The sequence below is a fragment of the Acanthisitta chloris genome, unplaced genomic scaffold (assembly GCF_000695815.1).
Source record: "Acanthisitta chloris isolate BGI_N310 unplaced genomic scaffold, ASM69581v1 scaffold1714, whole genome shotgun sequence".
In the NCBI taxonomy this organism is placed as follows: Eukaryota; Metazoa; Chordata; class Aves; order Passeriformes; family Acanthisittidae; genus Acanthisitta; species Acanthisitta chloris.
The window spans coordinates 62,088-76,162 of NW_008670773.1; the positions used below are offsets into that span (position 1 = coordinate 62,088).

A 14,075-nucleotide genomic window follows, 5' to 3' on the forward strand; every position below is an offset into this window, starting at 1 on the left:
CATTCACAGAACTCTGGTGGACTGCCGCAAGAGCCACATGTGGAAGTAGGTTTGCAATCCATGTATTCTTTACTGGCATCTCACTGTGCCCTCAATCACTAGCTATCTCTTCAAACACTGTAATATGTTAACTTAAAAATCTGTGCATACTTGCACTGAAATAAGGTAGTTCTGTCTTGTAACAAATGTGTATAGATTGTACAGCCTAATTCAGTAGGAGCTCTGTCTGATTGGCTCCTGCCTTTTGGTGGTACTGACCAGTGAAGTCATTTGATTTCCTCTTGGATGCTAGTCAGTCCTCTGCTTGGGCTTTTGGTGTTTAACAACCTTGTTTATGAGATGAACAAAAAGCTCTTAATGCCTTCATATTGCTTGGAGAAAGCCATATATTTCTGTGTTAGATTTAATAATAGAATACAATAAATAAATAAATAAATGCCCTTTTTTTTTTCTTCTTTTTCAGGATATGTCAGCTCGAGGATCATCTTCACAGCTTCCTAAACCTTTTGATCCTGAGCCAGTAGCTAAATATGGCACACTGGATGTGACTTTTGACTATGACTCACAGGAGCAGAAGCTTTTGGTGACAGTGACAGCTGTCACAGACATTCCCACATACAGCAGGACAGGTGGAAGCTCGTGGCAAGTACACCTAGTTCTTCTCCCTATAAAGAAGCAGAGAGCAAAAACCAGCATCCAGCGGGGACCATGCCCTGTCTTCACAGAGACATTCAAATTTAATCACGTTGAGTCTGAGATGATTGGGAATTATGCAGTTCGCTTTAGACTGTACAGTGTACGTCGCATGAAAAAAGAGAGGATTGTGGGAGAAAAGATTTTTTACTTAACAAAATTGAATCTTCAAGGGAAGATGTCAGTGCCAGTGATACTGGAACCTTCTTACAGTCTGTCTGTGAGTATTAAATGAGGCAGAATAAGAATGCAGTGATATACAGCGTCCTCAATTCTGTAAGAATAGTGGGTATATTTATAGAGTCATCACATGCACTCAGTTTTTTTGAGCAGTCATAGCACTCTATTAGCACAAAGATAATTTGCTTAAAGCTTCTGTAAGGACATTTCACTTTCCACCTGCAAAAGCTGCCCGTATTTTTGTTTTTAATTTCTTAGAAATTGCCGTTCTATAAATAGGGATGTAGTGGTGAATACATCTCTAAATGCATATATTATGTATTTAATAGTATAATCTTTATTTTGCTACCCACAGCACTTCAATTTATAGAGAAAAATAAAAGGAGTGGGGGGAGAAATAAAAAGAAGATATACTAGCGAGTGCCCTCCATGTGCTGCAAATAAATCTTGCTTGCAATAGGTATTTTCCTATCAGGAAAGAAAGATAGGAAAGTGAAGTTTGAGAGTATAAAGCCATTTTTAATAACTTCAGATTTGAACCTTGTAAATAGTTGCTTTTTGGTTCAGTCTGAAGTGAAGAGTAGTGTGGGAAGTCATTCAAACTGAAAAGGATATTTTTTCCTGAAAAAAACCCAACCTATCTGATGAACAAATTTTTTTGTCCCCCCAAATAATGTCATATTTTTAATAAAGCAATGGTAATTAAGGGTAAAATTAGGTATCATATCAATAAACACAGAAGATGACTAAACTGGCAGTAATCAGCATTATCTTTTTCTTTTCTTTAAGTATGCTTTTGTCTAGAAAGAGAATGTTTGTCAGGTTATGGTCTTGGTTTCCCAGACTAGGAGTGCTTGAATGTTCATTGCATAAAAGCTACATATATGCTAAGTTATGGATTTTGGGGGAAAAAGAAGGTGATTTACCAGGACATGCATTTTTCGACATCGTGTGTATTTTGTTGGGGTTTTTTAAACAATCCGTTTAAGAAAAAGAGGAGGACAAGGGAAAGAATTGAAAATACTTTTACAGGTGAAACAATGCAATTAATTTGTTCTACGTTTTGAACAAAGTTTGGATAATCTAAATGGCATTTCTGTTGAACATGAGTATTGCACAAGACACTGAAAAGGCCATTGTATTTGATGACTGAAAAGATACTAGGTAGCAAAAGCTGAGACTAAAATGTGGATCTGATGGAGGATCAACTGACCATGGAACAGATTTTTTTATGGTTCCTTGAGAAGTACAAATCAATCTAATCTAAGGATGAAGTGGTTTACCTACCTTGAGGGAACATTCCTAATGTAGAGTTTGCTATTTTCATGACTCAGAAAAAAAGCATCCTGTGAAACAAAGCATTGAAATACTTGCTAAATTTGTGTGTGCTTTCAATAGGTTCTTGTGTAACATTTACCAAAGTCAGTGAAAGTGGCCAGTGAAGGGGCCAGGCTTGTGATTGATTGGAGCATCCCCTATGTGCACTGGTTAATCTTCAGTATTATTTTCTCAAGTTTTTGTGACAGGGAGAGAAAAACAAATTCCAGAAGACATCAAAGATGATAAGGTTGTTATTTATTTCCTGTGATGTTAAGGCATGCCATGTCAGACCTCTTCTCTCCTCAATTTTTTGGGAAAGGCACAAGAATAAGGAATATTGATAGGAAGTGAAAGGTTCTTCCAGAGTTTGTTGCTGTACTAGGATTTACGCAGCCCTACCTGTTGGTGGAAAGGATCCTTCGTAGTCTTGATAGCTTAAATAAGCATCCATGTTTTTTTGGAACTATGCAAATCAAATTTTAAACCTCTGGAAATTCATGCACGTCTGAGTTTATATGTATTTTTCTCTTATCATTTATAATCGATATAATATTTTTCCAGTGAGCAGATTTATTACAGGATTTAACATAAAGTTGTTTTGCAAGAGTGTTAAAATCAATTGTGTTTTTAGGACTGATGACTGAAAATAGAGGGCATCTTGGGTCACTTAAGCTCAGGCCCTTGTAATAGGAAAAGCCAAGTCCTCTTCATCACAAAATTGTGAATTTTCATCTGAAAACATCAGGTTGTTTTGTTTCCAGCCTGAATTTCTTCATGGCCAAATTATTAGCATTTGTCCTTATGCCAGCATGGTATTGCATGTAATTAGTTCTTACCCTTCTCAGGTGTTTGCCTCTGGGTATATTTCTACATATTGATCATATCCCTTTTTAACTTTCCTTTGCTAGAATAAACCAACAATCGTTACGTCCAACTAATCATAAGTGTCAGGCAGGAGTTGTTTAACAGGAGAAGGTAAGTCTTGTTTCAGTAGAGAGATATCCAGTTGCTCAAAGATATTAATAATTATAAAATCCATGGTGAGGTGCATTGTACCTTCTGAATTAAATGTGCCTTGATCGGATGCAGAGTGTTTTGTTGATGAGAAGTGTTTATATCTGACAGCTTCTTTATGAAGATATTTCTTGGACACATGACAAGTTACCCTATTTTTTCCACTGCTTCTCATTATCTGGATTTTATATATTAAATATACCTCCTGTCACTGAAGCTTCCTAATCCATTTAAACATCTATGCTAATCTCGTCTGCAGAAATGTACTTTATTTGCTTCTGTCTGCGCCTGATGTTATATTAATGTATTATATTAACTAATCATCTGCCTTCTGATTGTATAAGAATAGTTTGTATGCTGTGACGTTCAGTATTTTTTCAGTGATACCTTAAAGCTATACTCCAGGGAATCTGGTTAAAGGTAGATCAGCAAATTCAGTGCCTTTCAAACATAGTGGCATGCTCACATGAGAGGGGCCTGCAAGTCTCTGGTTATCATTAAGATGTAAACAAGTGCATGTCGTGGTGAGAACTTGATACTAGTATGTTCCTTAAATAGGTTCAAAAGCTACACATGGCTTCAAAATTACAAATTTATTCAAGAAGTATCTCTTTCACCCGAGATTTCACCCTGTTCCTCACCTTCCTACATTGTGTATAATGTCTTGCATTAGCAGCTATTATCCCTAGTCCTGTTGCCGTTTGTCTTTAACAGTCCTGTGTTGCTGCACTTCTCCCACGTAGCAGGGAATTCCTCCTCAGCCCCCTTATTTATCACACGTTTCCTTCCAAGTTCAGCATATGTTTAAGTGAGGAGGAAGCAATGGAACCAATACAAGCTAGGCAGAGTGAAGTTGTCACTGTTATCTGAGACTGGGTCCCTTTGAGATTTGATAGAAATTGTCCCTTGCATCGAAAGTTTAATAACGGGGGTGTACATCATGGTTTTGTCAGATTACAGTTTGTGTAGGAAGATCTTTTCTTTTAGTACAATGGTAGATACATTTTTGTTCACCCGTCTCGGAGTTTAGAAATGCTGTTTACTTGTCTTCAAGAAATCCCTCTAGACCTGTTTTTAGTTGCTCTTCATTCCTCTCACCCAAAGAAATTTTCCTGACAGTGAACAACTGCCTCCAGTATGGTGTGTTTACAAAAACATATAAGCAGTTTATTGAGTGAAATCTGTTTGGAAAAGATCAAAGAAACAAGCATAATCCATTTCACCATCTCATAGGTTGCTTTTTGGTGCAGAACAACAACAATCAATAATATTTTTTATTTCGTGATTGATTTGGGAAGTACCATCTGGGTGACCAAAACATACCTCTTACTACTGCTAAGCGAATCTAATAATTATTCATTATGTAGCATCAATTTACAAGGTGTTTATTGGGGAGAATTCAATTAATTTTTCTTTCTGTCTAAAGCATTCTCCATTTCTAACATACTGAACCTGGGGAGAATTCAATTAAGTTTTCTTTCTGTCTATAGCATTCTCCATTTCTAACATACTGAACCTCCCAGGTGCAATCCCCATAACAAAGAATGAATGGTGTAGGCAATCATATGTGCTTAAAAGATTATTTTGTCTATCTTTACTCTAGATATCCAGAGTGTCTGGATAGTTATTTTAGTTACACGGGTTTTTTGAGTGAAGGCATTTATGCATTCAGTGTATAAAGATGTTTACTCTTTCAGAGACACACACACTCTACTTTGAGGGTGGTGGTTGATCATCTGGCATACATTGGTTTATGCATTCTGCTTAAGGCACTTGTTGTATGTTGCCCTTTATGTGTGGCATATCTTCAATATTCTTTGTTGAAGATGTCTATCAGTTTATAAACTTCTCAGAGCTTTCAGAGTGGCTTTTCTTTCTTGGTAATTCTTGTCCACTGTAGAGTCAAGATGTCAGGTTTTATGCAAACTCTTTAAGAGTCACTACTAGTGATTTTACTACTGTGTTCTTGCGGCATGGTCTGTACAGGATTCTGTTTGGAAGGCTGAATACTAAAAGTCATGTGTATAAACACAGCTTTATTAAATACCATTATGATACTTCAAGCTGCTAACAAAAGAAATTACTAAGACTTGTCTAGAAAAATACTTCTTCGTATTTTCCTTTTGGGTAGAATTCTAGTTACATTCTGTAGTTAAAAGAATCCCACCTAAGAGCAACAGTTCCTATGTGATGGTGCATAAATGCTTTCGGTTAGCTTGTAAAAATTATGTCCATCAAAGTAAGGGGCAATTATCTTTAACCACTGAGCACATTCCTGTCTCAGGAATAGCGTGCTCAATTCATTTGAGTGAGTGGTGTAAAACGCACAAGGTTAGAATTGATCTTTAACACAGTAAGGAAGATGAGTCTCACGATTTCTTTGAAGAAAGTCATTAAGTGATTGGAAAATGATGATCATGTTACTGAGGCTCCAGGAGAACTTGACAGTGCTTTGCAAACAAAGCATTCTCCCTGTGTTTGGAGCCTGTGCAACATTTCATGGCAGTATTGGCAAGCAGGAGCCGTTGTCTTCTCGGCATCATGCCTAGGGTTAAAACCGTTAAGGAATATGTCTTAATGTTATTCTCCATATGTTTTTAATTAAAACAACGAGATCCTGTTGAAGGGTCTGGAGCATGAGTCCTATGAGGAGTGGCTGAGAGCTGTGGTTGTTTTAGCCTGGAGAAGAGGAGGCTCAGGGAGGACCTCATCGCTCTCTACAGCTACCTGAAAGGAGGTTGTAGTGAGGTAGGGATCAGTCTCTTCTCCTAGGCAACTAGCAACAAGAAAAGGAGAAATGGCCTCAAGTTGCACTAGGGGAGGTTTAGATTAGATATTAGATAAAAAATTTTCACGGGAAAGGTTATAAAGCATTTAACAGACTGCCCAGGGAAATGGTGGAGTTATTATCCCTGGAAATATTAAAAAAACCATGGGGATTTGGCACTTGAGGACATGGTATAATGGTGACAACGGTGGTCATGCTAGGTTGGTGGCCTGCAAGTTTTTAGAGGTTTAAAAAAAAAAAGCCAGCATAACACCAGGGCCTTTCTTCAACACATTAGCAAAACCAGAACTTGAATTTAATGTTAAATTTCAACTCCTTTGCTGATACCCAGATGGGAAGCAAGTTCCTACTTTGGTAACCAGATCTATTACCCTGAATGTAGGATACTAAGAAAAATTTTTGAAGGCAGCAATGTAAAGAATTTAATCTAGTTGTCAAAATCATCAGTTGGACATGCACAGAGTAAACCAGCAATTTAAACTGGTATCACTTGCCTTTAGTCAATGAGTTGCTTCAAAAAAGTAATTTACTCAGTTTGGTTCCCACAATCTTTGGTATTTGCATCAGCAAATAATGAAAACTATGTTTCAGAAATGGTATTACTACTTTGAGTGTGTGATGATGCTTCTCAGTCTCTAAAATGCCCCCAATCAAATGACAGGCTGTGAATGAGTTACAGATTAAATCAAAGTAATCCTCTTGAGCAATACTCTTATTTACTCAGAAAGCCAGTCCATCAGTGACAAACATATTGTCCAGGATTGTATGTCTAGTTCTGATCATCTTTACAAAAAATTAAATAGAGAAATCTCCTCAGTACATAAAGCTAAAAAAAATCAGGTATCTGTGACTCAGATTATCATTCTCTGCAGCAGAACTATGGCCTTGCCAACCTGGCAGTAAGGAACCAGAGCAGTAAGGAAAATAATCATACTGTAAAAACATACTGTTAATTTCCCAGAAGTGGCTTTGGACAAGTTACAAGTTTATCAAGGTTGTCACTCAGATGAAATTTCTGCTGAAGACTATGAGCTGCTGCTTAAATCTTCAAGCAGCTCTTTCAGTGGAGATATATTCTTCAGCTTAGGAATCCAAGTGAAATGTCTGTTTCCCTTAGAGACACTGAGTTTCCCAACTGTTTTCATACTATTTTAATTCTTTCTTTTTTGCATGTATGTGCACACACAGATATCTTCTCAGTTTCATTACTGTCTTTCAAGAAAACAAGAAAAAGGAAAAACAAAGAATCAGTTCTTTGCAGATTTGAGCACCCTTCAGCAAAAGCATGTGCACTGTTTTCCTTCAATTCATTTCCTTTGAGGGGAATCCTAATCAGAGATGTTGTACAAACAGATGAAGTCACCCAGTCTGCAAATTCATAACATACACGTGTGGAACTTTCAAGTTTAGTTTTCAGGTTAATCAGTGATTCTTCTTATTCTTCTCCTGGGTTTTGCAGTATAACATTTTTTTCATTAGCATTCTTCATCTCAGACTTGAGGATCTTCAGGTAATCACTCCTTTTGTATATGCAGGCAGCCTATATTTGGTATCAGATAAGCATTTCTGTTCATAGGGTGCCTTTAGCAAGTGATCTTTTTAGTCTTAGCATGTCAGCCTCTTGTCAGGTTTGGCCTTTATGTTGTTTGACCTTGAGCTGAATCTTTCACAGCTCATGTCTTTCTATTGGGCTTAATCAGCTGTCAGCTGGCCCCAGGAGAATCCAGCTTATCTCCTGCCCTGCTTTTTGGTGTGTATGATAGCTCTAAGGACTGAAGCAGATCCCTTCCAACTGCAAACACCTGGTGGTCCTGTGATCATGAGATTAAAGGTGACCTGAACAGATCAAAAGGGGCACTACTAACAGGTTAAATTAGAGCTGGGTGAACTGTTAATCACAAATATTAACAAATCACAAATACTGACTCTAACTGACAAATTTATTCTAAACTTACCTTTACTGTCATGGATTTGTTCATTGTGAAAAATAATTGCGTGTATGTTTATGCAATCAAGTACTCATCTATAGATTGACTACTTGTAAATTGTGCTTACTGTTTGATCACTGAATCATTTGCTTTTCCCAGTCTGAAAGGGTATCATGAAGAGAAGAAAAGAGGAAAAAATTACTTGCCATTGATTTCCCCAATGAGCATAGACTAATTCCATGTGGACAGAGCACTGTCTGTGGTCTTGGAAGCTGTCCCACAGTAACATCTCCATGCTCTTACACATTTGACAGGGAGTAGAGGGGGGGTGGTGTGAGTGAGTCCATGTAGGAGCTGTTAGAGTGGCTTCATCAGGAGTGCAGGTAAAATAACTGTGTTTTGTGTCAGATGTTCTTCACTAAATTGCTAACACAAACACCTAACAGATTTTAGTGCTTGAATGGTTTTTTTTATGCTACACGTCTTATCTCAGAAAGCAGAATTCAGTAATAAAAGGCCTCATGCCTCTCTTCCTCCCCAGGCCCATGGTTGTATAAAAAGCTGGTAGACTTCTGTGAGTAAGAACAGCACTTTTGCAAATGCTGTGAATTTCATTGTACATTCACTTCCAATTGCCTCCGCTGCCGCTCAGGTTTGCTCTGCAAATTTCAAGCCCATTATGTCTGTGAAACAGCCAGGTGACCTTTTGTCATCTGGCAAGGAAGCCAAAGGTGTAATTTAAATGCAGACTAATAGAAGGTATAGAAAACTTAAAATGTTTTCCTTTTGGGAGAGAATTAACATTTTGTTCTGCAGAGCTGATCATTTCAAAAACTTGTAGACACAAAGTACTAATAGCAAATTCTCATGAAATAGGAAAAGCAACACAGAAATCTTACTGTGAGCTTGTTCAGAATCTTGTAGAAAAGTTGAATGTGGATTTGCCATTGTTAGGAATGTATAAATTTTAGTTTGTAATTTTTATTTTCTGACTAAATTCTTGTATCTGAAAGTTTGAAAGCAAACCTTACTTTAATAATACTCTATTCTTACAAGAAAACCCACAAATATGTAAATATTAATTCAAATTAATTAATCTTAGATTATTTTAAGATTAGAAATTTGTGTACTATTACCGTGTGTCTAAGGAAGTTTGATAGCTCTGTGCATTGTAGTATTTATGGTAAATTAAAGCTGCACATAGAATTTTGAAGATTTTAGTCCCTCGACCCTTGTGAATGAAACAATTATTATTTTGCACTTGATCTCAATTTTTCAGTGTTCCATCTGTGAGAAAACAATTGTGTTTCATAGAATTCTGCATCCAGAAGGTGGTTTAACACTTTTTCAGTGTTTCATCTGTGAGAAAACAATTGTGTTTTATAGAATTCTGCATCCAGAAGGTGGTTTTCCCTTGAGAGTGAAAAACAGGGTAGAACAGAAGCTTTTGATGAAAAACGTGACTATTATCACTTTGGATAATCTGATTTTCAACTACATTAACAATAGTTCAGTTATCAAAACAATCCAGATTTGATGTGAATACCATCGATGCTGAATTATTTTATTTGAAGATTCTTAAATTGGAATTTTTGACTAGGAAATCCTGGTAATTTGTAAAGCATGCCATTCTACCCAAAATACATATTTTATTACCTAAAATCAAGTTGCATAATGGAAATATTATTAGAATATTTACTTTCATGTTTGTGAATCAAGTTGACTTAGTAATACTGTAAAGTGTTAAGTGCATGAATAAAAATGCACATTATACTTAATTGGAATGTGCTTCAAGAAGCTATTAAGCAAAAAACCCCAAATAATTACCTGTCACGGATAATGATGCTTCCCTAAACTTGAGTCTTTGTAAGCATCTTTGTAAAATGCTTAAAACCATATGTTTCAATGTTTGCAAGTTCAGGTTATTAGTTTAAAGCAAAATACTGATAACTGTATGTTCTCTTAATTTTACAGTACAGAACAGCTGGCTTTAAACTTTGACATTCCTAATTATTTTACATCCCTCTGTTTTCAGAGATGAGTTCTTCAGGTCATTTAAGTTGTCTTTCCCAGGAATTATCTTGATATTTTTCCAAAATATCTGAGCTTTTAAATGTGTTTTTGTAAAATATCTAGTGCCGAAGCCACCAATGAAGGATGTGGAGTTTGAAGGTTTGGTTTTCTCCTCCCCTGTGTCTCTCAGCAGCAGAGGATGGGCTCCAGGCTGAGTTGGTCTGGAGCCTGTGTGATGCTTGGGTGCTCTTATCACCTCAGCAAGCTTTTGCCTCAAAGGGGAATAGTAGCTTCAGGGCTCAGCACTGGGGTGGTGATTCAGAGAGATGACTACTTTTATCTAAACTGTTGGAGACATGGATTGAGTTCCCTCTTTTGCCTACTAGGATTCAAATTTCCTTCCCTAGCCTTTCAGCTGTATTGATCTAGAAGTAGAAAAAGTAATGTGCAAAAAAAGTTCCTTAAGAGATTAGTGGTATAACATTAACATTTAAAATTCGAGAGAGACATTTTGACAAGTAACATGCTGTGAATCAGATTTTTGTTGCTGAAGGATTGTCAGCAAGGTTTCATCTTTGCTGTGTATATTTTGAAAAGCCAAGAGAATCAGATGTTCTTGTTTCATAAGCCTACAGAGACATGATTTTAACCTGTGCATGAACTTTTAACTGCCCTCATAGCATAGCCACGTTATTTCCTGTCATTAACTCCAGCTGGCTTAAGAGCAGAATTTATAAGCAGAACTTCAGGGTATAGAAAAATAACAGTAGGAGATGAATATGTAAGAAACAAATACCACGTTTCCATGGAATTACGGTGAAGAAAGTCAAATAAATACATTTTACATATACTACAATTGATGCAAATAGATGTTTCTCTACGTTGTAAGAGGGCAGAGAAAAACACTATCAAGTTCTTCTAAGGTGTTGAAGTCTGTCATCATGCATTATATGTGATCATGTCCATTGGTCTCTTTTTGATTGCCAAATTTGTACAATAGGAACATGTGAAATACAAAGACTGCTTAATGGGCATGTTTTTATTCTATATTTATTAAAAAGTGACATTTCTTCCCTAGACAGTATATGCAAAGAAGTCATCAATGGCAATAGTTTGGAGAATTAGCAATTAAATTTTTTTACAATATAGCACATACACGATCCAGTGAAAAGCAGCAATTGTAAGTGTTGGTCAAATAAACTCGGACTAACCTTGTAATAAAGTACTATCCCATGGTGTATATAGAAAAGGTTTAGGCTGTTTTGGTGCTTCCCTGACCTTGAAAGGCGTTTGCTGTTATGGAGCTGTAGTCTTTTTCTTTTTTCTCCTGCTTGTTAAATTACACACAGTGTTTATGGAGGAAGAGAGGGAAGAGTTATGAAAATAAACTTAAGTAGACAGGTTATTTCAAACAAATGGTAACTTTTGGTCTGAATCTTAAGTTTCCCACAGTGAAGCAGCAGTATCAAAGTGGCCTATAGACAGATAGATGGAATGTAGATCTGTATGGAGATGAAAAGCATCTGGTAGTACGACAATGTTGTTGTGAGATGAAAGGTTTGTTGGAGCTAAGTTTATATTCATGTTGTACCAATTAGCAATATACACATACATATATTTATATATATATAAATATATATACACACACACACAACACGCCTATCATTTCCATAGTCTATGGCTGTCCCTTCAAAACGCATTTAGTCCATGACTGTGAGCTCTAGCCATCCTAAATATCTTTCAGGGCAGGAGGGCTGTCATGCTGTTGGGTTGTCACAAGCTGCATCAGGAACTCAAGACAGGTGTATCTGGAGCAGTCCATGAGAGTTATAGCATACAGTGACAGTATCATGTTATTATACAATTTAACATTACCGAGTGTTCTCGCTCAAAACTCAAATCCCCTTGAGGTACACACTGTGCTTCCCCATCCGTCTGCATTACCCATCAAGTGCACCCAGGTTCTTGAGCAAAAGCAATCCCATAGATGGGTTTGCCTTTGCTTGAGGCAGAACTAATCTAAACCATCTTCCTTAGCATATTCCTCAGATACACCAAGGGTTCTTTATCCCCTTCTGTGGTACCTGGAGGTTTTGATTGGGCAGGGCCAATTCGATTGGTAGAACCTCTTGTGTTAATGAACCAGGTGGCCTTTGCTAAATGTAGATCCCAACGTTTGAAGGTTTCACCACCCATTGACTTCAGTGTGGTTTTTAACAATCCATTGTACCACTCAATTTTCCCAGAGGCTGGTGCATGGTAGGGAATATGATACACCTACTCAATACCATGCTCTTTGGCCCAGGCATCTATGAGGCTATTTTGAAAATTAGTCCCGTTGTCTGACTCGGTTCTTTCTGCTGTGCCATATTGCCACAGAACTTGCTTTTTGAGGCATGAGATGGTGTTTCAGGCAGTGGTGTGAGGGTCAGAGTGCATCTCCAGCCATCCAGTGGTTGCTTCTGACCTTGTGAACATGTAGCACTTGTCTTGGCAGGTCTGCAGGAGTGTGAGGTAATCAATCTGTCAGGCCTCCCCATATTTATATTTCAACCACCGTCCACCATACCACAGAGGCTTTACACATTTGGCCTGTTTGCTTGCAGTGCGTATCTCATAGTTATGGATAACCTGGGAGATGGTGTCTGTGGTTAAGTCCACCCCTCAGTCATGAACCCATCTGTATGTTCCATCTCTTCCGTGATGACCGGAGGTGTCATGAGACCACAAAGCCAGAAATAGTTAACCGTTATGCTGCCAGTCCAGGTCCACCTGAGACACTTTAATCTTGGCAGCCCAATCCACCTGTTGGTTTTTGTGATGTTCTTCAGTAGTTATACTCTTGGGTATGTGTGCATCTACATGACATACTTTTACAACCAGCTTCTCTACCCGGGCAGCGATGTCCTGCCACAATTCAGCAGCACAGATGGGTTCACCTCTGCACTGCCAATTGGTCTTTTTCCATCATTCTAGCCATCCCCATGGAGCATTTGCTACCATCCATGAGTCAGTGTAGAGGTAGAGCACTGACCACTTCTGTTCAGCAGTATCTAAAGCCAGCTGGACAGCTTTCAGCTCTGCAACCTGACTTGATCCACCTTGTCCCTCAATAGTTCCAGTAACTTGCTGCATAGGACTCCGTATGGCAGCTTTCCCTTTCTGATGTATCACTGCAATACAGCAGGAACGATCAGTGGAGAGCCCTTCCTGGCTGCTGCAAAAGTTAACCCTGTCCTGTCTAGAACCAGGACAGCCCTCTTCTAGAATTCTGACTTATGCAAACAGAAAAAAACCTCTTAACAGAAACTTCAGTAAAGCTGTTATTTCCAATTGAAGTGCAGCTTATGATGGTTTTTGTGATGTTCTTCAGTAGTTATACTCTTGGGTATGTGTGCATCTACATGACATACTTTTACAACCAGCTTCTCTACCCGGGCAGCGATGTCCTGCCACAATTCAGCAGCACAGATGGGTTCACCTCTGCACTGCCAATTGGTCTTTTTCCATCATTCTAGCCATCCCCATGGAGCATTTGCTACCATCCATGAGTCAGTGTAGAGGTAGAGCACTGACCACTTCTGTTCAGCAGTATCTAAAGCCAGCTGGACAGCTTTCAGCTCTGCAACCTGACTTGATCCACCTTGTCCCTCAATAGTTCCAGTAACTTGCTGCATAGGACTCCGTATGGCAGCTTTCCCTTTCTGATGTATCACTGCAATACAGCAGGAACGATGAGTGGAGAGCCCTTCCTGGCTGCTGCAAAAGTTAACCCTGTCCTGTCTAGAACCAGGACAGCCCTCTTCTAGAATTCTGACTTATGCAAACAGAAAAAAACCTCTTAACAGAAACTTCAGTAAAGCTGTTATTTCCAATTGAAGTGCAGCTTATGAACTTAACACAAAGTCAGGTTGCTTACCAATAGATGTGATTATCACAAAATACCTTACTTAAACCAATGAATGGATTTCCACAATGTGAACAATAAACTCTGTGCTGGAGAAAATAGAGAAGACATCTAATAATACTCAGTTTAACTTCTTCTAACTTTGTCCTGCAATGGTAAACTCTTCAGTTGTTGGCCTGAGCCCTGTTGATTTCAGCTGTCTCTTTACCATCCATCTTTACCATCCCTGATT

The 14,075-nt window shown here is 38.1% G+C and overlaps 1 protein-coding gene across 2 annotated transcripts in view; it reads left to right on the forward strand.

Annotated features, from left to right (window-relative positions):
• The window catches only part of SYT14 (synaptotagmin XIV), a 57,075-nt gene that overhangs the window by 34,950 nt on the left and 8,050 nt on the right, over positions 1-14,075 (forward strand). For both annotated transcript variants that reach the window (XM_009073787.1, XM_009073788.1), the window contains exon 4: positions 464-913. In XM_009073787.1, the coding sequence (XP_009072035.1) occupies positions 464-913 (450 nt within the window). The remainder of the gene's footprint in view (positions 1-463; positions 914-14,075) is intronic.